General features: G+C 47.0%; 2 protein-coding genes across 11 annotated transcripts in view; one reads left to right on the forward strand and one right to left on the reverse strand.

The window, feature by feature from the left end:
• Nucleotides 1-27,547, reverse strand: part of STING1 (stimulator of interferon response cGAMP interactor 1) — a 66,969-nt gene that overhangs the window by 10,249 nt on the left and 29,173 nt on the right. Inside the window, exons 1-9 of one of the 10 annotated variants that reach the window (XM_072749687.1) lie at nt 13,490-13,555; nt 13,059-13,158; nt 12,328-12,554; nt 12,014-12,197; nt 11,654-11,762; nt 10,286-10,515; nt 9,370-9,556; nt 8,606-8,804; nt 7,084-7,887 (exon numbers count right to left, since the gene is read on the reverse strand). In XM_072749687.1, coding sequence (XP_072605788.1) covers nt 8,614-8,804; nt 9,370-9,556; nt 10,286-10,515; nt 11,654-11,762; nt 12,014-12,197; nt 12,328-12,554 — 1,128 coding nt within the window. In that variant the 5' untranslated portion in view covers nt 13,059-13,158; nt 13,490-13,555 and the 3' untranslated portion in view covers nt 7,084-7,887; nt 8,606-8,613. Of the gene's footprint in view, nt 1-7,083; nt 7,888-8,320; nt 8,805-9,369; nt 9,557-10,285; nt 10,516-11,653; nt 11,763-12,013; nt 12,709-13,058; nt 13,199-13,355; nt 13,556-27,547 lie in introns of those variants that run through there. The other 9 variants (XM_072749689.1, XM_072749686.1, XM_072749683.1 and 6 more) reach the window with 9 other exon arrangements.
• On the forward strand, nt 3,051-5,404 carry SMIM33 (small integral membrane protein 33). The gene is made up of 2 exons (XM_072749698.1): nt 3,051-3,075; nt 4,885-5,404. Exons 1-2 carry the CDS (start codon nt 3,067-3,069, stop codon nt 5,272-5,274), a joined length of 399 nt encoding a protein of 132 aa, XP_072605799.1. The 5' UTR covers nt 3,051-3,066; the 3' UTR covers nt 5,275-5,404.

Genomic DNA, 27,547 nt, shown 5'->3' on the forward strand with positions numbered 1-27,547 from the left:
AACCACCCAGGTGTCCCTATTTATTTTAGAAAGAGAATGCATATGGTGGGGTGAAGAGGGGGAGGAGAGAGACAAGCTGACTCCACACTGGGAGCTTCATCCCAGGATTCTGAGTTCATGAACTGAGCCAAAACCAAAAGTCAGACGCTCAACCCACTGTGCCACCTAGGCGCTCCTCATGGTGATCATTTTTAACGGCAACGTTTTTACTGTTCTGTGGTCTATTTAACCACTACCCACCCACCTTGGGAATTGGAAAAGAGAAATGACCCCAGTGCACAGAACTGAGTCAGGGCCCTCCATCCCGGAAGGCTGAATGTGGGGAGGACCCCAGACTCTTTTCATCTGTGGTTTCCACGCCTAAACATTGAAAGCCAGGGCTTCTCCTCTGAAATAAGAGTAGATTTTTTTTAAAGATTTTATTTATTTATTCATGAGAGACAGAGAAAGAGAGAGAGAGGCAGAGACACAGGCAGAGGGAGAAGCAGGCTCCATGCAGGGAGCACAACGTGGGACTCGATCCTGGGACTTCAGGATCAGGCCCTGAGCTGAAGGTGGCGCTAAACCACTGAGCCACCAGGCTGCCCAAGAGCAGATTTTTTTTTTTATCATTTTAGAACCTGAACCCCTCCAAGAGGCTCCATTACAACAAAAAGCCAAAGAGACTGAGAGGATAAGTCACTGAACATTTGTCATGGCTCAGAAGTGCCATCCCCACAGGTGAAGGTTATGGCTTACAAACCTAAGGACCATGTTGGGGTGGAGGGATTCTTTCAGTTTCCAGTTTGATTCAGCAACCTTTGTCCAGCACCTGCTGTGTGGTACCAAGCCCAATGATAGACTCCGGAACACAGACAGGAGTACTTTGATGGGGTTCTGAGGCTAGGAAGAAAAATGAGCACTCACCCACCTGTATATAAGACAAAGTGTGGCAAATGTCAGGAACGAGGTAAAAAACATCCTGGTATAGCGTTTAAGCAAAAGAGAGCAAGCTACCTCGTCTAGGGGGCTGAAGAATATATTCCTGGCAGAGGTGACACTTGAACTAAGCCATAAAAGATGGTTAAGGTTTAGATGGTGGGAATAGGGGAAGGGCAGCTCAGAAGAGTGAGCATAGAGATGGAAAAGTAAAGGAAGGCTGGAATAATAGTCTAGTCCCCAAAGTTCCACCCACTTATCCTTTCTGAGGCCTTTTAGGAGATAGATCCAAGATTTATGAGGGAGGGAAAGGGGAGATTGCCATCAGCAGGAACAGGAATTGGGCTTTTGGACTCAGGGACTGGAGCTTCAGTGGTGGTGCTTATGAGAGCAATGGGACATGTGTCTTTAGGGGCAGGAACCAAACAGCAGTGACTAAAGCTTTTCACTGTGGCAGAACCCATATTCCCTCTGGCTGAAGTCTAAGTGAACCAATGTGGGACGTCCAGAGCCTTGGGTATCATTGACAGGTAGGGTATTAGCCTCCTGGCTGGATTCAAGGCCAGCCAGCCTACAAGACCAGGTCAGCAGCCCAGTAACCTGGGCTTAAGTGAGCTTGGAGATCTGAGTGAAGTCCCTGAACGTCAGAGTGTGGAGCAGCTTGGCTGATGGACAAGGAATCAAAGGGCTACATGTTGCCTCCTGAGATCAAGCTACTGGATGAGTGAAGTTCCCAGAGGTCTCTTGGTCTCTAGACTGGAATGGAGGGTGGCACACGCAGAGCAAGGGACAAAATGAGGGATGGCTGGTTGCATGGAGTTAGTTGAGACCAAACATTATAAATTTATAAAATTTATAAAACCAAAAATTATCCTTTATGAACTCTCCAGTTAGAGGAGAAACTGCTGGGTGCTTTTTTTTTTTTTTTAAGGTTGTATTTATTTATTCATGAGACAGAGAGAGAGAGAGAGAGGCAGAGACATAGGCAGAGGGAGAAGCAGGCTCCCTATGGGAGCCTGATGCAGGACTTGATCCTAGGATCCCAGGATCAGGACCTAGCCAAAGGCAAACGCTCAGCCACTGAGCCACCCAGGTGCCCCTGGTGAGAGCTTTTTAAAAAGATTTTATTTTTAAGTAATCTCACCCAACATGGGGCTCAAACTTACAACCCTGAGATCAAGAGCCACATGCAGTATTGATAGAACCAGCTAGGTGCTCCTGGTGGGCACTTTTTGTGACTTTAACACATTGAAGCACACACATTCTCAAATGAAGCTACCTTCAGACAAATGCAAAGAGACATATAAAATTAATATTTATAATAACCAAAGAGGAAAAAATCCAAAGAGAAAAAAATATACCTTGCATGGGAATGATAAATGTCATATTCAACAAAATGGTTAGAAGGAGGGGCAAGGTCAAAAAATGGGGCTCCTATTTTATTTGTAATATTTCATTTCTTAAAATTTTTGAAATAGGGCACCTGGGTGGCTCAGCCAGTTAAGCATCTGCCTTCAACTCAGGTCATGATCCCAGAGTCCTGGGATGGAGCAGGGAGCCTGCTTCTCCCTCTCCCTCTGCCTGCCACTCTCCCTGCTTGCATGCACTCTGTCAAGTAAATAAATAAAATCTTTCAAAAAAAAAATTTTTTTTAAATAAGTGTGACAAACTATTAAGATGGACAGAGCTGGTGGCTGGGCCAAACAGATTTAGTATATTATAGTCTACACTTCCAATGTGTTTGAGAAACTGCACTAATAAAGAAACAGTAACTTCAGGAAATCAGTTGGGGTGAGGAGTCATCATGTCATGGTATAGAGTGGGGCGGGGTGAGATGGATCACAAGGTGTGTAGGATCTGCTGGAGGAGGAGTAGGCAGGCAGACTCAGGCTTCTGAAGCTAGCAGGAAGCATAACAGGACGTGCCATATCAAGGTCCAAACACATTTAAGGGAGAGCTAGGCCCAGGGGAGTCCCAGTACTCACGGAAGTGAAAGCGCGGGGAGAGACATTGAGTGTGTGTGCAGAGGGTGTGTGCCTGGTAGAGCCCCACAGACGTGGCAGCTCCCGGTAGGGCCCATGCTGGGGCAGCAGGCTCTTCTTCACTGGCTGGCCACCTGTCCCCGGGGAGCCTTGCACCAGGCGGAGGATGCACCAGGTAGACTCTTGGCTCACCCCCCTCCTGATAGGCTGTCTGACTCTGCAGGGACCCCAAGCTTTTCACCAGCCTGAGCTTCCCTTTTTCCCCTGCTCATCTGGAGCTGCTGCCCCACCCCTGCCCCAGGAGCTCTGTGACCTGGGCCCCAGAGAGCCTTAGACTTTTAACTGGGGGTGGCTATTGGGCTTTCTACATGCAAAGGGACAGTGGGGTTGGGACGGGGTAGACAGTGTGACTGAGAAAACTAAAGGGAGAGTATTCTGGATAGCCTTCCTTGGACCCTAGTTGTTTTCTTTTGGGGAGGGCCAGGCTGATGGCTCCAGGTTAGGGGAGAGGTTCCACCCCCGGTGGTCCAGCTGGGGAAGGGAAGGCTAGAGAGAAAAGCTTTCTTGAGCCTGTGGTGACCTCCTCAGCCAGCTCTGGCATTTACACTTTGGAGGTTTGCTACCTTCATTGGCAATCCATCCCACCCCTACTCAACAGTTAGCAGAGTGGAGACAGACAGACTTCTGGCTGGGACCCCGAAAGAGGCAGAGACTGGCATGGGTTCTCCTCAATCCAGCCAGGAATCAGCACTGGGCACCCCCTTTCCTCCAGGTCCAGATCCTGGGACCCCGAAAAAGATCATATCTTTTGGGATGAGGTATCCCTTTGTTTCACCCCAAGCTTTGCAAGTTCCTGCCCCATTTTTCTTTCTCCCTCCCCCAGGGTACCACCCCTCCACCTTCTGTGGAGTTGAGGGTGGTGGGAACCTCAGATGCTCCACACAATGATTCCCTTTCCCTAGGACTTGAAAAGACAGTGGCTCACTGCCCACTGGCCGAGACGCGGGACAGCAGCCCCTAGTGTGCTCAGATTCCTGACCTAGGATATATTCTCTATTTAGGAATTTTACTGGAGGTCTGGGAAGACAGAGCAGGGGGAGGGGACAGGCTTGGGGCTAGGGGAGTCTATATGCCAGACTGGAAGGAAGCCTTTCTCCGTTGCTTTCTGAATGACTTTGTTTCCTTTGTTTCTTTTTTCTCTGTCTCTCTGTACCTATTTCACTCCTGGCTCTTTCTTTTCTTTTTTAATTTTATTTATTTATTCATAAGAGACACAGAGAGAGAGGCAGAGACACCGGCAGAGGGAGAAGGAGGCTCCCTGCAGGGAGCCCAATGCGTGACTTGATCCCAGGACCCCAGGATCATGCCCTGAGCCGAAGGCAGATAGATGTTCAACCGCTGAGCCACTCAGGCGTCCCTCCTGGCTCTTTCTTTATCTCTCTCTTTTTCTTTCTATTCTTGGATTTTTGTTTTTCTTTAAAATTTTATTTATTTATTTATTTATTTATTTATTTATTTATTTATTTGAAAGAGAGATAGCAAGAGAGAGCAGGAGCAGGGGGGAGGTGGAAGGGGAGTCAGGCTCCCCGCTGAGCCGACCTTCTCCATCTCAGAACAGGACCACAACCTGAGCTGAAGGCAGACACTTAACCAACTCAGCCACCCAGGTGCCCCTTGGCTTTGTGTTTTTCTCCATCTCTCTGTATCCCCCACCGGCCCCCAACCATGTCTATCTTTTTCTTTTATTCTTTCTTCCTACATGCAGGTATTGGGGGGGGGTAATGGGTTTTTTGCTATGTTTGTGTTAATCTGTATGTTTCTCTGTCTCTCCATCTCTTCGCTCTGTCTCTCTTTTTTTGTCTATGTTTCTCTCTTTCTCAGTTCCCTTTGGGCATCTGTCTCCATCTTGCTCTTTTTCTATGTGTACATAACAGACCATGTACATTCTATGTCACCCCCTCTCTCTCTGCCACTCTCTTACCAGGCTGGCCACCATCCCTGGTCTTTTCCAGCTGTGAACAGCTCAGCAGGGCAGGAGCCCCAGAAGCAACTCCCAGAGGTGCTTGGTGGGGCCTGGGGACCACCTCTAGGGGACGGACTGCCCCTGCTCACCATCATTGTTGCTGCCTTTGTCCTGCTGGCAGTCTGCATTGTGGTGGCTGTCCACTTTGGGCCAAGACTACATCAGGGCCATGCCACTCTCCCCACAGAGCCACCAGCCCCAAAGCCGGAGGACGGCATCTACCTCATCCACTGGCGAATACTGGGTCCCCAGGACAATCATGAAGGTGCTCAGCAGGAACCTCCTGCCTCTGGCTCCTGCCTTGTGCCAGATGGACCTAGGCTCAGCATGGATGAAGTCACTTATCTGTAGGAGGGAGACTTTGAAGAGTTGGACTGACCTGTCTCAGAACAAGAAAACAGACAGAGAATTAGGGCAAAAGCAAATTAGGATCTGGACATCAGAGCTTTGGAAGCTCACACATGGACTCAGCTGGAGCTGCTCTCTCTGCAGAGTATTTATAGAGAAAGCCCTGATGTGGACAGGAGAAATAAAAGAAGTGTGAAAGCTTTGCCTGGAAACATGCTACTGTGAGCATTCCCAGTGCCCAAAGCTGCCCTAACAAAGCTACTCCCTCCTTTTTAGGGACCATCAGACCCCTGACCCTCCTTTACCAAGTCCTTACCTCCTCCTCTTCTCACCCCTAATCTCCTTTGCTTTTGTTGTCAACATGAGTCCAGCCTGCAAGATCCCACCACCCACCCCACCCCTGTGCGTGGATGTCAGTATCCTTGTAGACGTCCTACCCCAAAAGCCCCCAGGTCCTGTGAGGGAGAGCCAAAGCAAAGAACCCTGGGACTGCCTTCTCCACTACTCAGGGAGAGAAGGAAAATCTGTTGCCTTTCACCGATTGAAAAACATCCCTTTGACTATTGGGGTCTATGCCTCATCAGCAACTTCCAAGGCGCAAGTACCAATCATAATCATAATCATGACTAAATTGCTTTTGAATGCCTCCTTCTATGTTGAGGAAAGACTTTGTCTTGCCTTCCCCAGATGAAATGGGGGGAATTTGGAGGTTTTCATTACCCGGAGGTAATTACACCCCCACCCCCATTTCGGTGTATATGGGCTGGTTGGAACTATCCTAAAAATTATCCCATGACATTTCCCAAATCCAGAGCCTCCTAACTGGTGGTAAAACATGAAAGGAAAAGAAGCTCCAAGAAGCTTGTCTAAGGGAAGGAAAGAGTAAGGAGAAGGTTTACCGGGGGGTGGGCATGGAGGTTGGTAAGATGCAGGAAGGCAGAGCTGAGCCTCCCGGTGGCTCTCTGGAAAGGCACCCTTTCCCTGACACCTGATATGTAGTCAAGAATGTGCAGACTGGCATTTCTGGAGGGATCTCTGGGTTCTTCACCCTGGGGAGCACCTGAGAACAATAGATGCACCCTGGTACTGCCCTTGGTGACACCCTGGCACAGTCAGGAAGGCCAGGATAACAGACCATGAAGAGGAACACAGGTGGAGATTGTAATGTACACGCAGGACTGGCCTGCCTGCTCTGGGACTGGTGAGAGGCAACTGTAACGTTAATGGCTACTCCTTCTTGTGGTCCAGCTCTATGCTGGGTACCCCACTCATCTGTGAACCTGTGAATATTATACTGTTTGCTCCTCATCACAGTCTTTGGGGGAGGAGTCACTGTTATTACCATGTTACACTGGAGGATATTGGGATACACAGGTGGACACAAGTACTGAGTGGTGAAGTTAGGAGAATGAACCTGAGCTGTCAGGCTCCACAGCCTAAGCACCAAGTTGGGGGCTAGATGGGTGGGGGATGGTCATTTTGGAAAGGCTTTTGATTCTGCCCTGGTTTCTAGGGACAGGAATGATTGATGTAATGTGAGAGGAACCTCAGGCCTTTGGGGCAGAATGGCTGGGACAGCTGTGAAGATGAGGAGACTGTGTCCCCCTTTCCTCCTTAGGCTCCGTCATCTTTGGAGGCAGTTGGTTCTTTCCAGCAAATGTGTATCTGTCTGTTGAGCCTTTCTCCACAGTAATGCTGTATCCAGAAATTCATATTGAGCATTTGTGATCAAAGCTGAAGTGAGGGGCACCTGGCTGGCTCAGTCAGTACAGCATAACTTTTGATCTTGGGGTTGTGAGTTCAAGCCACATGTTGGGTGTAGAGATTACTTTAAAAAATTAAAACAAAACAAAAACCAAAAACCAAAAAAAAAAAAAAAATCAGAGATTGGGGGCAGGGAACAAGTCCTGGGTAGAACAGGTGGAACTGGTAGAAATGGGCTGCCTGCCCTCCCAGATACAGGCCATCCTGTCATGACAGTATTGTCGTGATGGCTCAGGCCTAATGGTGATGGCATAAGATATAGCAGGAGCCTGGCTGTGTTGTCCAAGGTCTCCCAGAGTATATCCTGTCTCCTCACAGGAACCCTCTTCTCCCCCACCCCTCCTCTCTTTGCAGGCTCTGTCATCCCCGGACATCCATCCAATGGCCCCTGCTCCTTGGAGTGGCCCCTTGCCCTAGATGCAGCCGTGTGCCCCTCATGGGGTTGGCATGCCTGCTCAAGCCACTCCATATTCCCCAGGGCTCTCACTAGAGACAAGGGCCCTGGAAGTGCAGGCATGCTACCCTCTAATGCCTTCAGCCTGACTCCTGGGCTCTGTCCATGATGAAACGATATCCACCACCATACTGCCCTGTCCTAGAATAAGGAGGGGTCTAAGGAATTATGTCTGTGTAAGGGGATTTGGACATTTCAGATAATAAATGCCAATTCTTCATGTCTGTTGGAGTCCAGCCAGAGAAAGATGGCACACTCAGATAGGTAATCTGAGAATTGTTGATAAAGGGTGCTGTTTAGGGGCAGCTGAGTGGCTCAGTTGGTTGAGCGTCAAACTCTTGGTTTCAACTCAGGTCATGGTCTCAGGATCCTGAGATCAAGCTTCAGGTGAGCACTCTCTAAAAAAAAAAAAAAATTCTTTTTAAAAAGGGAGTTGTTTAGAAAGGGCAGGTATAAGAAAACCACAAGGAGAATGAGTGCTCCAGAGGAGAAATTAGCAGGAAACCATTGCCAAGTCTGAGCAGCATGGGAAAGGGACAGGTAATGGAATCTGGGGAGAGACAGGGTTACCGAGAGCATGGCGGAACTGTGACCTCAGGACAGATATGCAGAGAGACCACAATGACCTTGATACTGCAGGGAGGGATCTGGGGGGATACCTACCCCAACCTCACCCTCCTCCCTCCCTCTGTTCTCCCACTGGGGCTTCCTGTGGACTGAATATGACCAGAATTCAGAGAGCAAGGGAGCCTGTTGATACCATCTGAGGGCTGAGGAGGCAGAGAGGAGAGTCAGTCTGGTGGGTCTAATGGAAGACACTTAACACACCCCTTATCAGGTAAGTCTACGTGATATTTAGAGTTTACAGAAAGTTCCATACAATCATAGTCCTCACAGCAACCCTGTGAGGTAGGTAGGACAGTGATTATAATCCCATTTCATAGATGAGGACACTGAAGTTCAGAGAGGTCAAACAACTTGCCCAAGGCCATTGGATTCACCTTGAGATGTTAAGTTCAGGGGCCTTCTCTGAGAGGCCCCCCTGGGAGAAAGCCCTTCAATCCACACTCTTGGGGATACAGTCTTGGGGAGCACTGGGGGTTCAGGCCAGCTAACCTTGGGCCTCAGAAGACATCTGTGCGGAGTGGGAGAGGCTGTTCCAAGCCACTGATGAAGAGATTGGGCTCTTGGGACAGTGTAGAGGAGCTGTGTACGATCGAGGTGTCCATGCTGCCCATAGTAACCTCCCTTTCCTCCTGCCGCAGGTGCCGGAGAATCTCCTGTGACAGGGAGAAGCTGCTGCCCTCTGCAGGTTCTGGAACAAGCATGGGGAAGGTGGGGGAGGAGTGCAATGAGGACCTCTTACGTTCTTTAACTTCAACATTCCCTGAAACTTGCTGAGCAGATCCTCCAACCTCCCTGCATCCCTCCCCACCCCTAGCCCCTGGGGCTAGTTTCCTGGAATTCTAGAGCTAGAATTGCTTTCAGAGATGACAGAATTCCACTTTCTCAGGCTCAGAGATGATGCTCAGAGAGGGGCGGAGACCTGCCGGGGTCACAACGTGAGGCAGTAGCAGAGCTGAGGCTGCAGCTAACCCCCCCACCATCTCTTTGTTCTTCCGCTTCTTCTGGCATCCCTAGATGAAGTGAGGGGATCCTAGAGCACATCTCTTCACACTTCACCCAGGACCCATAGCCAGATACCTCAGAAAGCAAGTGAGTGTCCTGGGTGGAGAGGCAGGACCTCTCCCCAGGGAGGAAGGAGCAGGGTTTGAATGCCTTGACCACTTGGGAAGGCCCAGGGCATAATGCTGCCATAGCTCCTTCTAACCCCTCAGGACACCTGACTCTTCCCGCCCTGTGGCCTATCAATCCCTCACCTTGGTAGACAATGAGGCGGCAGTTGTTCTGCAACTCAGGGGCATCTGCCAGGATGTCTTCAAGCGTCCGGCAGAAGAGTTTGGCCTGCTCAAGCCGATCCTCCCGGCTAAAGCCAGCTCGGCCATCCTGTGACATGGCAAAAAGGGTCTGCAACGGGGTGGCATACTCCAGGACACAGATACCTGCCTGGAGGAGATGAGAAGACAAGATTCAACCAGGACCCAGATAGACAGACTCTGGACCCTGGTGCCACTGTTGGGGCCCCGCTCCTCCAGCCTGTAGAGATGCAGTTCCGGGAGGTGGCTACCCTGATGAGATCTATGCTATCTATGCCTTTGCTCCTAAAATCAGGACCAGGACTGTACTAAATTTATCCTTCACAGATTCCTCCTTCCCAGATCCCAGAGCAAGGTCCCCTTACACCCCCCGAGTCACCTGCTATCAACAACTCTAACTGGAAATCAAATCTGGAGGCTGTGCTCTGGGCTTCAACCCTGGTCTGGGTTTCCCCCAACCTATGTGAGATCTTAAGACATTCTCACAGCTTTGTCTAGGACAGCTTTATGGTCAAGAGCACGGTATGTCAGGATTATTGCCCAAATTCTTACTGGTTCTCTGAGTCTTAGTTTCCTCATTTGTAAAGCAGGGATCATAACAGTCCTTACCCCACAGGTGGTTGTGAGGGTTAAATGAGGTGGTCAGATGAACAGCGTCTGGTATGCAGTAAGTGCTCAAGTAGTGTTGCTTATTGTTATCATAATTCAGAGCTGAAGCTTGCCCAGCTCTGGGACCAATTGGGGAAATTAAGGGTCAGAGAAGGGTAGTGAATTTTTATCAGGGCTTGGCCAGGGGTCAGAATTCTGGTGCTCTGGGCTTGACTCCTCTTTAGCAGCTCTCGCCTCCCTGACCACTCACCGGTTGCCCTTTTTCCCGAAGTTCATAGACGCTGTTGGTGTAAACCCGGCGCTTGATGCCAGCACGGTCAGCACTTTGCTGGGGCAGCTCATATAGGAAGCGAATGTTGGGATCGACCACACTCAGGTCATCAGGCACCCCACAGTCCAATGGCAAGAGGATGTGCAGCCGATGGCTCCCTATGCCCTGTAGCATGTTGTTGTGCAATGCCTGTATCCGGGCTGGAAGCCCTGGGATGGAAAGGCCCGAAAAGTCATTCCTATTAACCCTATTTCCCACCCAACCCAGGACAGTAATCCAGGTCATTGGTTCCCTCAGTGTGTAGGTGCAAGAGAACGAAGGGTCCAGTCCACTTTCATTGTGCAGGAGCCAGGAGGGGCAGAGCTTTCAGGAACTCTCCAGCCCCTCCCTCTACTCCTTTTCCCTCTCTCTCCCTTCATCTGTCCTTTGTCTAGATTTCTCTGCTCACCCCACTCCTTCCCACAACAGATTTTAGAGATCTGGGAGGCAGGAAGAGCCCTAGGAGGTGACCTTCCCAGCATTCCCAGGTACACGGAGTCTGGCCTCTAGCTCCAGACCTATTTCCTAGCAGAAGCCATGGTGACAAGGGCAGACAGCAATGAGATATGGGAGAACCATGGCCTCAGCTAGCAAGTCAGAAGAAATGAGACATGACACATGTGCTCACAGGAGAGTGGTTAAGGGTCCAGGCTCTGGGAAGATGTGGGTTCAAATCCTATCTCCTCTTCTCACTACGCTGTGTGACTTTGGAGAAGTCACTCTACCTCATAGAACCACAATTTTCTTACCTCTAAAACAGGGAGGATGATTATCCCTTGCCCACAAGGTATGAATTAAAAGCAAAAATGCACACAAAGGGTGCAGAGCATGAAGTAAATATTCATTGGAAGAATTCATGGTTAACCTGGGAGAAGTCACTTAATGGCTCAAAGCACCATACTCCTCCCTATAAACCATGTCCTTCATGCCTGCAGAATTGCTTTGGGAATCAAATTTTTAGGAATAAAAATTATTTTTTAAATATTTTATTTATTTATTTGACAGAGAGAAAGAGTGTGCACCAGCAGGAGGAGTGGCAGAGGGAGAGGGAGAAGTGGGCTCCTTGTTGAGCAGGGAACCCAATGTGGGGCTCAATCCCAGAACCCTGGGATCATGACCTGAGCCAAAGACAGGCACTTAATTGACTGAGCCACCAAGTGCCCCAGGAATAAAACTTCTTTGAAAAATATAGGTTCTAAAAAAAAAAAAAAGAAAGAAAGAAAAATATAGGTTCTAGAAACACAAGAGATTTTATGTCCTATTGTCTGTCTTAGAGGTCTAGAAATAGGAGTATAGAGAATGGCTCACCTGGCAGGATTAGCCGCAGGTACCCAATAAAGTATGACCATGCCAGCCCATGGGCCACGTTGAAGTTCCTTTTTTCACAGACTGCAGAGACCTCAGCTGGGGCTAGGCCCTGTGGACAGCAGGGTGGGGCTAGGGAGCCTCCATGAAGGAGAACCAGAGCCCTCCTCCTCAAGATTTCCCAATCTGCTGCCAACTTGATCCCTTCTCTGCCATTGCTGGACCCACTGTTGTAGGACATTATAGGCTCTACTCTAAGGACCAACCTCTGAACTAGTCTTACTCTGAATACTGAGCTCAGAGTAGCTCATACTAACTGCAGCCTCCACTTGGCTACATCCTCCACCTCCCTCTGTGTCTTACCTGGAGCTCCAGGAGGATATTTAGTGCCTGTGAGAGGCCGAGGAGGGCAAGCATCCAAGTGAAGGGCAGGCCAGCTATGTTTGGGAGGGAGCCGTAGAAATAGCAGGACAGCAGGAGCAGAGCTCCACAGCGAATGGGGCAGCCCAGGCAAGCCCGTGTAGCCCTCCAGTAGCTGCCCTGGTACCTGCAGGTGACAGTCAAGCTCCCAACTCCAGCCCAGCTCAGCCAGAGAGATTCAGGGAGGGGCAAGGCTGGGTATCAGTCACAAGAACAAGACAGGTAGGGTGCCCAGTCGCCATGGGTAATGGAGTCACCTGGAGTGGAGATGGCACAGCTCTTCAGGCAGATAACAGACCCCCTTGAACAGCAGTCCCAGCTGCAGGGAGGCCAGGTGGAGCACCAGCCATCGGAGAATGTGTTCCGGTAGCTCCCCTAGCCCCCAAAGGGCTCCCAGGCAGACAGCCAACAGGACCAAAGCTGCCTTCTGGGCCCTGGTCCCCCTGGGCCGTGGGATGGATGGGTGCAGGCTAGCCTGGAGCATCTGTGGGTACCAAGAAGCCCCAGCTGTTACCCTCTTACCCCACTACCGCTTCCAGACAGCTTTCGTTCTTCCTGGTGCCCAGCCGGAGTCAGAGGCTGTGGTTGGAGATGCCTCTAGGGGACAGGCTGGGCATAGAGTGTCCCAGAGCTCCTGTCTGGGACAGATTTGTTGAAAACAAAGCAGGGGGAGAGGAGAAGTGCATGTGTCCACACATATACACCCTACCCAACCCCAGTAAGATCACAGATGTAGTGAAGAAAGAAAGCAGTGACTGTCCCAGACTCAGACCTGAAAGTGTCCTGGGAGGTTCTATCCCCCTAGGGACTATCAAAGACTTGAGTTTCCCCTCTCCCCAGAATCCACCCCAGAAAAGACCTTAGTCAGCAAAGGTGCCACCACAGTCTGGGGGTGCAGGCAGGGCAGCCGGAAGGCTGGCACTCATCTCTGGGTCTCTGGGGTCCTCAGCCTTGGAGCCTGTGCTCCACTACTCCTAATCCTACCTACCTTCTATATCTGAGACTGCAGCTTGTTTCTGGAAGACAACAGGGAGAAGAGGTCTGGTGCAATGCCTCCCAGCGACCGAGGGCAGCTTTCTGGGTACAGCCTGAAAAACAAACATTAAATGACAATCAAAACTTTCCACAACACTCTAGCCCTGGCGTCTCACCAGACCACAGTTTATAGGAGGAGGGTATTTCCTGCTCCCCGGGCAGAGAGGAAGGGCCCCCACGAGCCAGGCCTCAATCTTGGTATGGGGAGGGAGGCTTGAGAAAGCTCTTGTTCCAATGCCATTTGCTCCACCTCATAATCCCCTGCAGCCACAATCCTGAACACTCAAGCCCCCATGATCAAACACAGTCTACCAACACCCAGGCAGGCCTCCACAAGACCAACAAAGACACTCCCAGACACTCCCAGACAAAGGCAGCACACACACTGCACCGTGCTGAGTTTTATTCTGATTTCTAGATGCACATCCTCTTTTTCTGAAGACTGTGTTATCAGGAAGGAGGAAGGGAGAATGAGTGGCTATTTCCTGTAACGACAGCCTTGTGGGTAAAAGGCTTTGTAGGAGCAGAGAGTCTATGGGGGAGTGGAGATTTGGCTCCCTGCAGGAAGTGGCCACACCTGTGATTTCTCAGGGACAACCCTGTAGTTCTAGCCAAAAAAGCAGTCCTGGGGAACTTCATCATCATCGTCATCATAAATTGTTTACCATGCTCCAGATATTATGCTAAGAGCTACACATATTATTTTACTTAATCCACTGAGCATAGGGACGCCTGGGTGGCTTGGTGGTTTAGCATCTGCCTTTGGCTCAGGGTGTGATCCTGGAGTCTCAGGATCGAGTCCCGCATCGGGCTTACTGCATGGAGCCTGCTTCTCCTTCTGCCTGTGTCTCTGACTCTCTCTGTGTCTCTCATGAATAAATAAATAAAATCTTAAAAAAAAAATCCACTGAGCATAACACTATTTCCCATTTTACAGGTAGATAATCTGAGGCTTAGTGAAGTGAACTGCTTGTTCTGTGCCATGACTTCATGGGAAAGGGTAGAAGTTACCAGAACCAGGTTTCACACCAACAGTTTCCTCTGGGGTAACCGGGAGTGTCTCTGGCTGTTCTCCTGCAAACTGATAAGCTCATTTGATTTGAAGATGGGGCAGGCCTAAAGAGTGGGGTTGGGGTGGCACCCACACAGCAGCAGCCATTCATTCCTGACTGGGTCAAAGGGTCTTCGCCTGGACCCTCCCCCGAATCACACCCAGAAAAAGATGACACACCACATTCATAGATCCACTGGCCTCCCAGAAACAAGGAGGCTTCCTGAAATCTCTTGATTGCGAAAATCACTTCCTCCAAATGGGGGAATTCCCTACATCTTCTCTTCCCTACAAGTGAGTCACAAAGGGGCCCCCTGAGGTGAGCAAGGGCTCAGCTACTTCAAAACCAAAGAAAATCAAGGTTGCCCAAAAGAAGGCCTAGCAGAGTCCTCCCAGAGTGGGCACCTTCACACACCTGCCCCAAGAGCCAGCTGTGCCAAGTAGCCAAGGGCTTCCTGGCTACTAAGGACCCACTCCCCGAGGGGGCACTGCTGTTGCCTCTCTACGGCTCTGCACTGGTCATCTCTTCCCCCCAAAAGTGTTCTCATCCCATCTTTTCTCCTGAAGGAAGTTCCTCTTGTATAGGCCAGGGTCGCACTATGCATCAGAAGCCTTAAAAAACACACATACCATGGTGGACCCAGCAATCCATTTCCAGGAACCCTTTGTCAATAAATAATCCGACAAGGGCACAAACATGCCCATTTTTCAGATATTTGTAGCAGTATCATTTACACCAGAGAAAAACTGAAAGTTATCTAAATGCCCAACAATTGAGGACTTGTTAACTAGATGTGCTTCATCTTACAGTAGAAGGTTGCATACCAGGGCACCTGGATGGTTCAGTAGTTGAACGTCTGCCTTCAGCTCAGGGCATGATCTCGGGGTTCTGAAGTCGAGTCTCGAGTCTCGCATCAGGCTCCCCGCAGGGAGCCTGCTTCTCTCTCTCTGCCTGTGTCTCTGCCTCTCTGTGTGTGTCTCTCAGGAATAGAGACACACAGAGAGAGGCAGAGGGAGAAGAAGGCTCCATGCAGGAACCCCGATGTGGCGCTCAATCCTGGGACTCCAGGATCACACCCTGGGCCAAAGGCAAGGGCCAAACCATTGATCCCCAAATACATAAAATATTTTAAAATGTTTTTTAAAAAAAGGTTGCATAGCCACCAAAAATGATGATGTAATTTTGTACCTATTGACTTTTTTAGAAGATTTATTTGTTTATATTGGGGAGGGAGGGGCAGAGGGAGAGGGAGAGAGAGAGAATCTCAAGCAGACTCCCTACTCAGCACAGAGCCCTTTGCAGGGCTTGATCCCACTACCCTGAGATCATGACTCAAGCTGAAACCAAGAGTCAGACACCCAACCAACTGAGCCACACAGGCACCCCTGTATTTGTTGATTCTTAACCACATTTATTATACATTTCTTACTGGAAAAAAGCAGTGTACAAGACAGTATAATAGCATTTTAAGAAACATATTTTGCATGAAAAAGGTCTGGAAGCACAGATGTCAAAACGCCAACAATGATTACTCTATGCAGTAGGAATGCAGGTGATTTTTAGCATATTTTCCTGTTTGCTCATTATGTTTTCTTGGGTTTCTTTTCCCAAGATTGAACATGTATTGGTTGTTTCATGCTTGGAGTATGCTCTAAAAAGAAAAAAATCCCAGCATTGCCTCAGGGCCTTCTTCTAGGCTGGTGAATATGTCAGGCCAGGCCCTGCTGTCATGACACCAAGAGCAGGGCTGGGGCAGTGGGCATTATGTAACTGCACCAGCAATTAACTACAGATGTGGTGAAGGCTTCAAAGAATGTACTTCTATTGCTGTTCTGAGAAGATCCTGGAATACCCCAGTCTAGACTTTCCTGAAGAAATGCCACTGAGTTTGGAAGGAGCAAGGAAAGGGTGGTGAAGAGGAATGCAGGTGTGGAACATTCTGATAGAGCAGCACGTGTAAAAGCCCTAGGGTGGGAAGGAGTTTGATCTGTAGAGAAACAGAAATGGCTGGTGTATCTGTAACGTGTGAGCATGTTGGGGTTCTGTATCAATTTCTTAGGGCTGCTGTACCAAAGCCCTAGAAATGTGGTGGCTTAAAACAACAGAAATTTGTTAAATAGAAATTTGCTCACAGTTCTAAAAGCTGGAAGTCTATAATCAAGGTATTGGTAGGACCATGCTTTCTCTGAAGTCTCTAGAGAAGAATCTTTTCTAGCCTCTTCCACCTTCTGGGGCCCCCAGGGGATCCTTGGTTTGCACCTGCAGCTCTTATATCTCAGCCTCTGTCACGTGGTGTTCTTCAGCTTTGCAACTCTATCTTCACATGGTGGTTCCTCTTACAAGGACACCAGTTGTATTAGATGGGGCCCACCCTGATGACTTCATCTTAACTTGATTAAATCTGCAAAGAGGCTATCTCCAAATAAAGTTCTGGGATCGAGTCCCGCATTGGGTTTCCTGTAGGGAGCCTGCTTGTCTCTCATGAATAAATAAATAAACTCTTAAAAAAAAAAAAAAGGTTCCTGATATTCATGTGTAAAGGTCCCTGAATGGCAGGGGGCTTGTATTTTTTTTATTTTTATTTTTTTAAAGATTTTATTCATTTATTCATGAGAGACACACATGGGGAGAGAGAGAGAGAGAGAGAGAGAGAGAGAGGCAGAGACACAGGCAGAGGGAGATGAGGCCCCATGCAAGGAGCCGGACGTGTGACTTGATCCTGGGTCTCCAGGATCAGGCCCTGGGCCAAAGGCGGCACCAAACTGCTGAGCCACCCGGGCTGCCCAAGTGGGGGTATTTTAATATCAGTTAACCATGGTGCATACCTAGGATCCCACTCTGGCCTCTACCTCTCCTAGCTATGTGACCTTGGCCTAGTTATTTAAATTCTTTGAGCCTCAGTTACAATGGGGATGGTAATATCTTTTATCATATCAGACTGTCATGAGGATAAAAAGATATGTTGCACTTGTAGACAAGACTTGCTCTAGATGCTCAGTGATTACTCATTCTAACTGCTACCAGCAGCAGCTGCAGCAACAGCACTGACGACCACATTCTTGGAGTTGCCAGCTTCAATCACCTAGGCCTCTATAATGGGCTCAAGTCACCTCTCCAGCAGACACAGATCTGATGTCTCATCCAGGGGTGGCTCTGAGTCTGACCCCAGCCGCTTCCTTGTTATAATTCCACTGCCCCATCATGGAGCCAACTAGAGTGTCATGGTCCTTCTTGGACAGGACAATATCCAAGTAGATGTGATAGAGAAAGAGGTCCTGGATGATGAAATGATTAAGGGCGGAGGAGCATAGGGAGTGAATAATGGATCCACATCCTTCTGGAAGGAAGTTATCTAGCAGGGTAAAGAGATCTGATTTTTGTTTGTTTGTTAGTTTTTGCTAACAGCTTTATTGAGATATAATTTACATAACATACAACTCATATATTTAAAATGCACAATTCAAGGGCGCCTGGATGGTACAGTCGGTTGAGCATCCCAGTCTTCATTTGGGTTCTGGTAGTGATCTCGGGGTCGTGAGATTGGGCCTGTGTAGGGCCCCTTGCTCAGCACAGAGTGTGCTTCAGATTCTTTCTCTCTCTCTCTCCTTCCACCACTCCTGCTCATGCTCTCTCTCTCTCAAATAGTAAATCCATCTTTTTAAAAAATTTAAATAATAAATAAATATAATACACAATTCATTACTTTTTAGTATATTCACGTAGTTGTGCAACCATCACCACAATCATCTTAGAACATTTTCATCACCTCCCAAAAAAAAACCCTGTAGCCATCACTGTTCAACCACCCTCACCCCTACCTCATTCCAGGCAATAACTAATTTACCTCTGTCTCTACAGATATGCCTATTCTGGACATATCCTGTAAATGACCTCAAACACTATATAACTGTGTCTGTCTTCTTACATTTTCAGGTTTCATCCATGTTGTAGCATATATCCATACATCATTCCATTTTATTGTTGAATAATGTTCCATTGTGTAACTATATCACGTTTATTTACTCATTCACTAATTGAAGACATTAGAGTTTTTTCCATTTTTTTTGGCTATTATGAATAATGCTGCTATGAACATTATGTGCAAGTGTTTTGTGGATTCTCATTTCTCTTGGGTATATACGTAGGAGTGTGGTTGCTGGGTCATATGGTGACCCTATGTTTAATTTTTTGAAGAATTGGGCAGCCCCGGTGGTGCAGTGGTTTAGTGCTGCCTACAGCCCAGGGTGTGACCCTGAGGACCTGGGATTGAGTCCCACGTCGGGCTCCCTGAGTGGAGCCTGCTTCTCCCTCTGCCTGTGTCTCTGCCTCTCTCTCTGTGTGTCTCTCATAAATAAATTTAAAAAATCTTTTAAAAAAATGTTTTTGAAGAACCATCAGACTATTTCCCAAAGTGGCTGCACTATTTTACATTCCCACCAACAGTATATGAGGGTTCTAATTTCTCTACATTCTAGCCCATATTTGTTTCTTATCTATCTTTTTTATTATAGCCATCCTAGTAGGTGTGAAATAGTTTCTTATTATGGTTTTGATTTACATTTCTCTGATTGCAAGTGATGTTGAGTATCCTTTTATGTGCTTATTGCCATCATATATCTTTTGTGTGAAATGTCTATTCATATCCTTTGCCCATTTTTAAAATTGGGTTGTCTTTTTCTTATAATAATAATAATTTATTATTGTAATTATCATAAGAGTTCTTTTTACATTCTAGATACAAATCCCTTATCAGATATGGACTTTGCAAAAATTTTCCCCTATTCTGTGGGTTGTCCTTTAGTTTTCCTTGCACTGTCCTTTGAAGCACAAAAGTTACTAACTTTGATAAAATCTAGGTATCTATCTTTTCTTTTGTCTCTTGTCCTTTTGGTACTATAAGAAATTATTGCCTCATCAAGGTCACAAAAATTCAAACTTATGTTTCTGTCTAAGAATTTAATACTTTTGGCTCTTACATTTAGGTCTTTGGTCCATTTTCGAGTTTTTTACATGTGATGTGAGTTAGGGGTCCACATTAATTCTTTTGCGTGTAGATATCCAATAGTCACAGCATCATTTGTTGAAAAGACTATTTTTCCCTGTTGAATTGTTTTAGCACCACTGTCAAAAATCATCCAACTGGGGGGTGCCTGGGGGCACAGTTGGTTGAATGGCCAACTCTTGGTTTTGGCTCAGGTCACCAATGGAGCCCCACGTTTGGCTCCATGCTTGGCAGGATTCTCTCTCCCTCTCCCTCTGCCCTTTCTGCTCATTCTCTCTCTCTCTCTCTTTCTCTCTCTCTCCCTCTCAAATTAATCTTTTTTTTTTTAATCAACTGACTGGGAATGTGAGAGTTTATTTGTGAATTCTCAATTCTTTTCCATTGATCTGTATGCCTATCCTGATGCCAGTCCATACCATATTGATTATTATAGACAGAGATACAGGCAGAGGGAGAATCAGGCTCCCCACAGAGAGCCAGATGCAGGACTCCGTCCCATTCTGGATCCCGGGGTCACTTCCCAAGTGTGGAAGGCAGACGTTCAACTGCTGAGCCACCCAGGCGTCCCTTGTAGTAAGTTTTTAAATCAGAAAGTGGGAGTCCTCCAACTTTGCTCTTCTTTTTCAAGATTTTTTTGGCTATTCTGGGTCCCTTAAATTTCCATATGAATTTTGGAATCAGCTTATCAACTTCTGCAGGGATGCCAGTTGAAATTTTGAGAGGGAGTGCATTGAATCTAAGATTATCACCATCTTCACAGTTTAAGTCTATAAATATGAGTTATCTTTCCATTTATTAGGATCTTCTTTATTTCTTTTTAGCAATGTTTTATAATATATAGAGTGCAAGTTTTATACTACTTTTGTTAATTTATTCAGAAGTATTTTTGGGGAATTTTTATTGTGGTAAAATAAATATAACATAAAAATTGTCATTTTAAGTGTAAAATTCAGTGGCATTAATTACATTCACATTGCAGTACAATCACCACTGCTACATATTTATTCATCATCCCAAATAAGCTCTCTACCTGTTAAGCAATAACTATTTTCTCAGCCCTTGATAACCTCTAATGTACTTTTTGTCTCTATGAATTTGCCTATTTTAGGTATTTTATGTAAGTGAAATCATACAATATTTGTCCCCTTGTGTCTGGTTTATTTTACTTGGCATAATGTTTTTAAGGTTATCCATACAGAAGCATGTATCAGACCTTGCTTCTTTTCTATGGATCAATAATATATTCACACACACAGTACATTTTGTTTTATTTTGTTTTTTTCTTTGACAGAAAGAGAGAAAGGGAGAGAGCACAAGCAGGAGGAGCTGGAGGGAGAGGGAGAGGGAGAAGCAGGCTCCCCACTGAGCAGAAAGCCTGACTCAATCCCAGGACCCTGATATCATGACCTGAGCTGAAGGCAGATACTTAACCAACTGAGCCCCCTTGCATTTTATTTATTCATTCATCTGTTGATGGATGCTTGGCTTGTTTCCACCTTTTGACTATTGTGAGTGATGCTGCTATGAACATTCTCATGCAAGTATCTGTTTGAGTCCCTGATTTCAATTCTTTGGGGCATATACACAGACGTGGAAATGTTAGGTCATATACTAATTCTAAAAAGTTTAACCTTTTTAAAAATTTTTTTTATTTATTTATTCATAAGAGACACACAGAGAGAGGCAGAGACATAGGCAGAGGGAGAAGCAGGCTCCATGCAGGGAGTCTGATGTGAAACTCCATCCTGGACCCCAGGATCATGCCCTGAGCCAAAGACAGACACTCAACCGCTGAGCCACCCAGGTGTTCCTATGTTTAACCTTTTGAAGAAACGCTAAACTTTAAACTAGGCGGCTCTGGTGGCTCAGTGGTTTAGCGCCGCCTTTAGCCCAGGGCCTGATCCTGGAGACCTGGGATCCAGTCCCACGTCAGGCTCCCTGCATGGAGTCTGCTTCTCCCTCTGCCTGTGTCTCTGCCTTTCTCTCTCTCACTGTGTCTCTCATGAATAAATAAATAAAATCTTAAAAAAAAAAAGAAACACTAAACTGTTTTCTATTCTGTTCTTTTTAATGCTATTGTAAATTGAATTGTTTTCTTAATTTCACTAGATTTATAGTTTTGTATCCTGCTTTTTAACTTAGGAACTTATCATAGGCATATTTGTGGGGCAATAAAAGTAAAATCATTATAAATTTAGGTGTATGCCCAGTGTTCTCTAGTATAGAATTATGAATCATGATTGAGGCAGTCACCCATTACTGGGCATTTAGGTTCTTTTAAACTTTTCTCTACTATAAGAAACTTTGTAGTAAACATAAGGAGGTCATCTCTGTGCACTTACTTTTCTGATTATTAGGAGCTATTCTCAGAAGTGGGCTCAAAAATTATATGTGTTTTTCAAGCTTCTGATAGTACCAAAAGTCTCGCTAGATGTATGCTGTTTGCTTTAGAAGCAAAACTGAAAAAATAGGAAACAACCCAAACTTTCAAAACCACAGGATCAGTTAAAATAGTGATGGTGTATCCATAGAGTGGCAGGGTGAACAGCTGCAAAAAATAATGTAGCACTACACTTGCTGACACTGAAGGACACTTAAGAGTGTTTCATATTCTGAAGTCACAGAACTTGTTACAGAATAGTTCATATGAAATAAACTCTGGTGCCTCCATTCAATGAAATACTCTGTAGCTCTTTAAAAATTGAGGCAACTTCCCATATCAGTATATGGAAATATCTGAGAGAGAATTCAGAGAGGTGACAGAGCACACTGCAGAACAGTGAGTGTGGAAACCTAGGGTAGCTCTGCTTATATATTTGTAATATGCAAGAAGATGGTGAAGGAAAAAAAAAACAAAAGAAGAAGATGGTGAAGGTGGTGAGCTTCAGAGAGGGCAAGTGAGTGCCTGGGAGCAAGTGAGAGAGGGAGACTTGCAGCTGCATATCATTTGGTGCTTTTGTACCTTCTAAATTTTATTTTGTGTACATTATTACCTATTCCAACATTAAATAAAATAGCAGTAAACCACGGTATTTCTATTATGATCCCATTTTTATTTTTTGAAGTAGTTTATATTTGCATGAGAAAGATTCTGGCTGTAAATACAACAGTTCACAATGGTTATTTTGGAAGGAGACTTGTTGAATCTGGAAATTTAAAAACATATCCACAAATCTCTTGCACTGCTGGTGGGAATGCAAGCTGGTGCAGCCACCCTGGAAAACCGTATGGAGTTTCCTCAAAAAGTTAAAAATAGAGCTAACCTACTGCCCAACAATTGCATTTCTAGGTATTTACCCAAAGGATACAAATGCAGTGATCCAAAGGGGCACCTACACCCCAATAGCAACAATGTCCATAATAGCCAAACTATGGAAAAAGCCCAGATGTCCATCAACAGATGAATGGATAAAGAAGATACGGCACGCACACACACACACACACACACACACACACACCACTGGAATATAACTCAGCCATCAAAAAATGAAATCTTACCATTTGCAATGATGTGGATGGACTAGAGGATATTATGCTAAGCTAGATAAAGCAGTCAGAGAAAGATATCCACATGATTTCACTCATATGTGAAATTTAACAAACAAAACAGAGGATCATAGAGAAGGGAGGAAAAAATAAGATGAAGTCAGAGAGGGAGACAAACCATAAGAGACTCTTAATCGTAGGAAACAAACTGAGTGTCTTTGGAGGGGTGGGGGTGAGAGGATGGGGTAACTGGGTAATGGGCATTAAGGAGAGCATGTGATGTAATGAGCCCTGGGTGTTATATGAACTGATGAATCGCTGACCTCTATCTCTGAAATTAATACACTATATGTTGGGACACCTGGTTGGCTCTGGTTGAGCATCTGCCTTCGGCTCAGGGCATGGTCCTGGGGTCCTAGGATTGAGTCCTGCATCGGGCTTCCTGCATGGAGCCCACCTCTCCCTCTGCCTGTGTCTCTGCCTCTCTCTCTCTGTGTCTCTCATGAATAAATAAATAAAATCTTTTTTAAAATACACTATATATTAATTAACTGAAATAAAATAAAATAAAACCACAAATCTTTGCTGCTCCTCCTTTCAAAAGGCAGAGACTAATCCCTGCCCAAGTTTAGGCCTAACTGGATCACTCGTTCTGGGGACAGTCAGTTGCCATGTCATAAGACACTCACACAGCTATGGAGAGGTCCGAGTTGTGAGCTTCAAAGCCTCCTACCAATAACCAGCAACATCTTGCCAGGCAAACAAATTAGCACCCTAGGAAGTGAAACCCCCAGCCCCGGTCAAACTTTCAGATCCCTGCAGCTCTGGCTGACAGCCTGATTGCAATGTCATGAGAAATCCTGAGCCAGAACCACCCAACTAAGCAACTCCAAAATTCCTGAAACTGAAAACCTGTGAGATAATCCATGTTTGTTGTTTGAAGCTAAATTTTGGGATAATTTGTTACACAGCAATAGATATAATAATCTGAGATAATTTTGGATTTTCATTTTCCTTATTGTACTTAGAAATGTTTATTAAAATGAGTACATACTGTATGAGTAATCAAAACTGAGAAAGAAATGAGCCAGAGAATAATGGAAAAACAGTTCAGCCTAAGGTTCATTAACTCAGCCATGTGATCCTTCGATGGGGACACTCTGGCTTCTTAGCAGTTTGAGTGAAGCATCCTTATGGGCTTTAGAGGACCTCAGGTGCACTTCAACTTGCCATCAAAAGGTCTCTGCCCTCCTGGGCTGTGTTCATGGAAAGGTAGATCCACATCATGGAAGGTGACCTCATGCTTCCCCCATCCCTGACATCAGACCAGATCTGGGCATCAGACACTGGTGTCTAGAACCTGCTGAAGGGCCGGAAGTTGTCTCTTCCTTCTTTTGGGGCCTCTTGTCTCATAGTTCCTTTCTCAGTTGTGCACTCCAACAAGACTAGGCCTTCTCAGTGTTCTAGACACTCCATGCTCTCTCTCACTGCCTAGATGGCTCTTCCTATCGCCTGTGTGGTCCCCTAACTCTCCCCTACCACCCCATGATGCTGCATTTCCCGGCAAGCAGACTAAGCTCAGGCCATGAGCAAAACTTCTCCCACTGTTTCTTTCCTCTTCTTTTTATTTTTTATTTTTTGATTGATTTATTTACTTGAGAGAGAGGGAGGAGCAGACAGAGAGCATCTCAAGCAGATTCCCCACTGGCATGCACCCTGACATGGGGCTCAATCCCATGACCTCAGATCACTACACCAGCCTAAATCAAGAGTTGGACACCCAACCAATTGAAGCATGCAGGCACCTCCCCTGATTTTTCTTTAAAACTTTGGCATTTGAGGGCAGCCCCAGTGGCGCAGCAGTTTAGCGCCACCTGCAGCCCAGGGCGTGATCCTGGAGACCCTGGATTGAGTCCCACGTCAGGCTCTCTGCATGGAGCCTGCTTCTCCCTCTGCCTGTGTCTCTGCCTCTCTCTCTCTCTCTCTCTCTCTCTCTGCATCAATATGAATAAATAAATAAAATTAAAAAAAAAAACTTTGGCATGAAAAGCCTTGTAGCTGCTCACCAGACCATAGGGACATCTTCCTAGGAAGTCTTCCCAGACCTCATGCTGGATAAGGGCTTTGCCTCCTGCTCTGTGTCAGTCTAAATCTTTCCTATTTGGCTTTGTGCGTGCTTTATTGTTACTGCTGGTTGGTTGCTGGTTTCTTGGACAGACTATAAGCCATGGAGGGCAGCATCAACCTTGCTTGGTCTCTGCTGTGGCCCTAAGGCCTGACACATAGGACATGCTCTGCATATAGTCACAAACAGTAAACACACAAATGAACTCAGGAGACCTGAGCAACCTCGGTGTAACCGTAGAAGGCAAAGCTAAGATTAATCAAAGTGAGTCAAATTTTGGTTCTAAATCAGGAAGAATCTTCTAATCATATACGCTGTGTATGAGGGAGTGAGCTGTGATCACCAAAGGAGTTTATAATAGGAAGCCTGGTGGGCTCTCTGGGAGGGAAGACTGTAAGAGAATTCCATACTGGACAGAATTTGTGAGTTCCTAAGATCCCAGGCAAGTTGGCTTTTGAGGAAGTCATGAGGGTGTTTTTCTGGTGGAGGAGGGGCAAGGAGGTAAATTTGTTTTTTCCAATTAAGGAACTTCCTTGTGATTCAGACTGGCTGAGCCCAGCTGGTCAAGTTCACCCACACTTCTTCAACTCAGCCTATCTCTTCTACACTCGAAAGGCTGGCCATGTGGCTGGCACTGGTGACACCTGGCGGCCATTTGGACTAGGAGGGAAGCTGCCCTACAACTCTCAACCACTCTGCTTGATACCCATCACTTCAGCTGTACGGACAGGCTTCATCTCCCTGGACCTCAGTTTCCTAATCTGCAAAGAGATTGTTTAAGGTATGAGACAGGCTGCATGTCAAATGCTTAGAGCAGTGTCTGGCGTGTGGTAAGCATTCAGTGAGAATCCAGGGGGTGGGGAGCGCCTGGGTGGCTCAGTCTGTTAAGCCTCTGACTCTTGATTGTGATCTCAGGGTAGTGAGATGGAGCCTTGAGTCGGGCTCCGTATTGGGCATGGAGCCGACTTGGGATTCTCTCTCTCTCTCTCTCTCTCTCTTCTCCTCCTTCCCTCCCACTTGCTCTCTCTTGCTATCTCTCTCTCTTAAAAAAAAAAAAAAAAGAATCTTAGTGGCTATTACCATTGCTGTAGACCCAATTCAAGTCCTTCCCACAACCCCCAACTAGCTGGAGACATATTTGAGGGCAGCGGTTAGAGTACCTTGACTCTGTATCCAGAGAAGACACAGGACATAGCAGTGGTCTTTATTGGCTTTAGAGGGCACCTGCTGGCTGGTTTCCCTTAGTGCCTTCCTTACAGGCTAGAGAGGGGCTGGCCCTGCTGGCTGAAGCTGACTGTCTGGCTTTCCATTTCTTGAGGCTATAATAAATCATTCATACAGAATGGGCTTGAGATCTCTCTGATAGGCCAAAAAGCAAAGAGAGACAGTTTGCCACCAGAACAAAGACGCCATCCCCAGATGACCTGGATGGGAAAAACAGACTCAAAACCCTCAGCAGAGGAGGAGGGATAGGCCCATGAGGCCATAGAGAAGAAGGCTGATATATAGGCACAGGTTCTCCTTGGCTTCCTTGGGAGGAGTGTGCCTTTGAACCAGACTGCTGTGGGTAGCAGTGTGAGGGGAACTGGAAGAGTCCACTGCTGCCCAATCATTCCCTCTCTTCCATCTTCAGGGCTGGTTTATTCTGGGTTGCTCTTCTTTCTCATGCTATCATGCCAGGTCCTAGGATTGCCTTGAGCTCAGAATATTCCCAGATATTCATTCATTTGAGAGTCAACAAGTATTTATTGAGCTCCTTCTCTGTGCCAGGCACCTTGCCATTGGAATTTACGTTCTGGTTGGAGGGACAGACAAAGGAGCAGACAGACAAAACTATACTTAATAAACATTGTTTGGGAGTAAGCCCAGGGCTTGCAGAGAGCAGGAGAGAGGTGGCCTTTAAACTGGATCTGAAGGAAATGGGGGACATGGGGGAGGGGACATGAGACTTGCATTTAGGCTGGGTGAGGTGGGGGGGAGGGGGCGGGGGAGGACGGGAAGAGCTCTGGGATTTTTCAGGAGTTGCAGGAAGTGATCTCAACCACAGACTTGTTAAACATGGGTGCCACTTCCAGGGCCTGGGGACCCCAAATCAGCATAGTTAACAAGCTCCACGAGTGATTTTGATACGAGTGGGGACTGTGGCTCACCATGTGAGAAAGGCATAATGAAAGATGGGCTGGAGGTCACAGGTGCTGTGCTGTGAAAGGCTAGTAGGTCAGACCCAGTAAGGTCTTTATATCAAAGGAACAGGAAGGCCACTCAAGAGCCTTCATCCTGGGAACAACAGGAATCTTTACAAAGACTCCTCTGCAATGTGGAAAATGGGTAGAAGAGCGCTTCAGCCCAGAGCAGACATTGGCCTGAATCAAGAAAGAGGCAGTGGGGACAGAGAAGCAGCCGGATTTGGGAGAGGAGGTGGGACTGTAGCATCCGCAGAGGCCGGTGGTGATGCGCTCGCTGTGAGATGAGAGAAGGAAAGCAGCCAGAAGGCAGGGGAATGTGTGAGAGAAACCAAAATCTGGTAAGGGAAGTTGGAGGTGTGAGAGGGAGGGAGGCATGAGGGGAGGGAGGGAAGGATTCAATGTGGGGTGTAAAGGGGCTGAGAGGGACAGACCGCTGAGGCCGGGTCGCCATCTGAGGACAGGCAGGACAAGGATGGGAAAGGCGCGGCACATCGGGGACGCCGAGGTCGCAAGGACCCCCCCTCGGGTGCGCGCTGAGTCCGCAGCTAGACAGAGGTCAGAGAAGCCCAGACCGCCGCTGGTCCCAAACCC

This window comes from Vulpes vulpes, chromosome 2 (assembly GCF_048418805.1).
Source record: "Vulpes vulpes isolate BD-2025 chromosome 2, VulVul3, whole genome shotgun sequence".
In the NCBI taxonomy this organism is placed as follows: Eukaryota; Metazoa; Chordata; class Mammalia; order Carnivora; family Canidae; genus Vulpes; species Vulpes vulpes.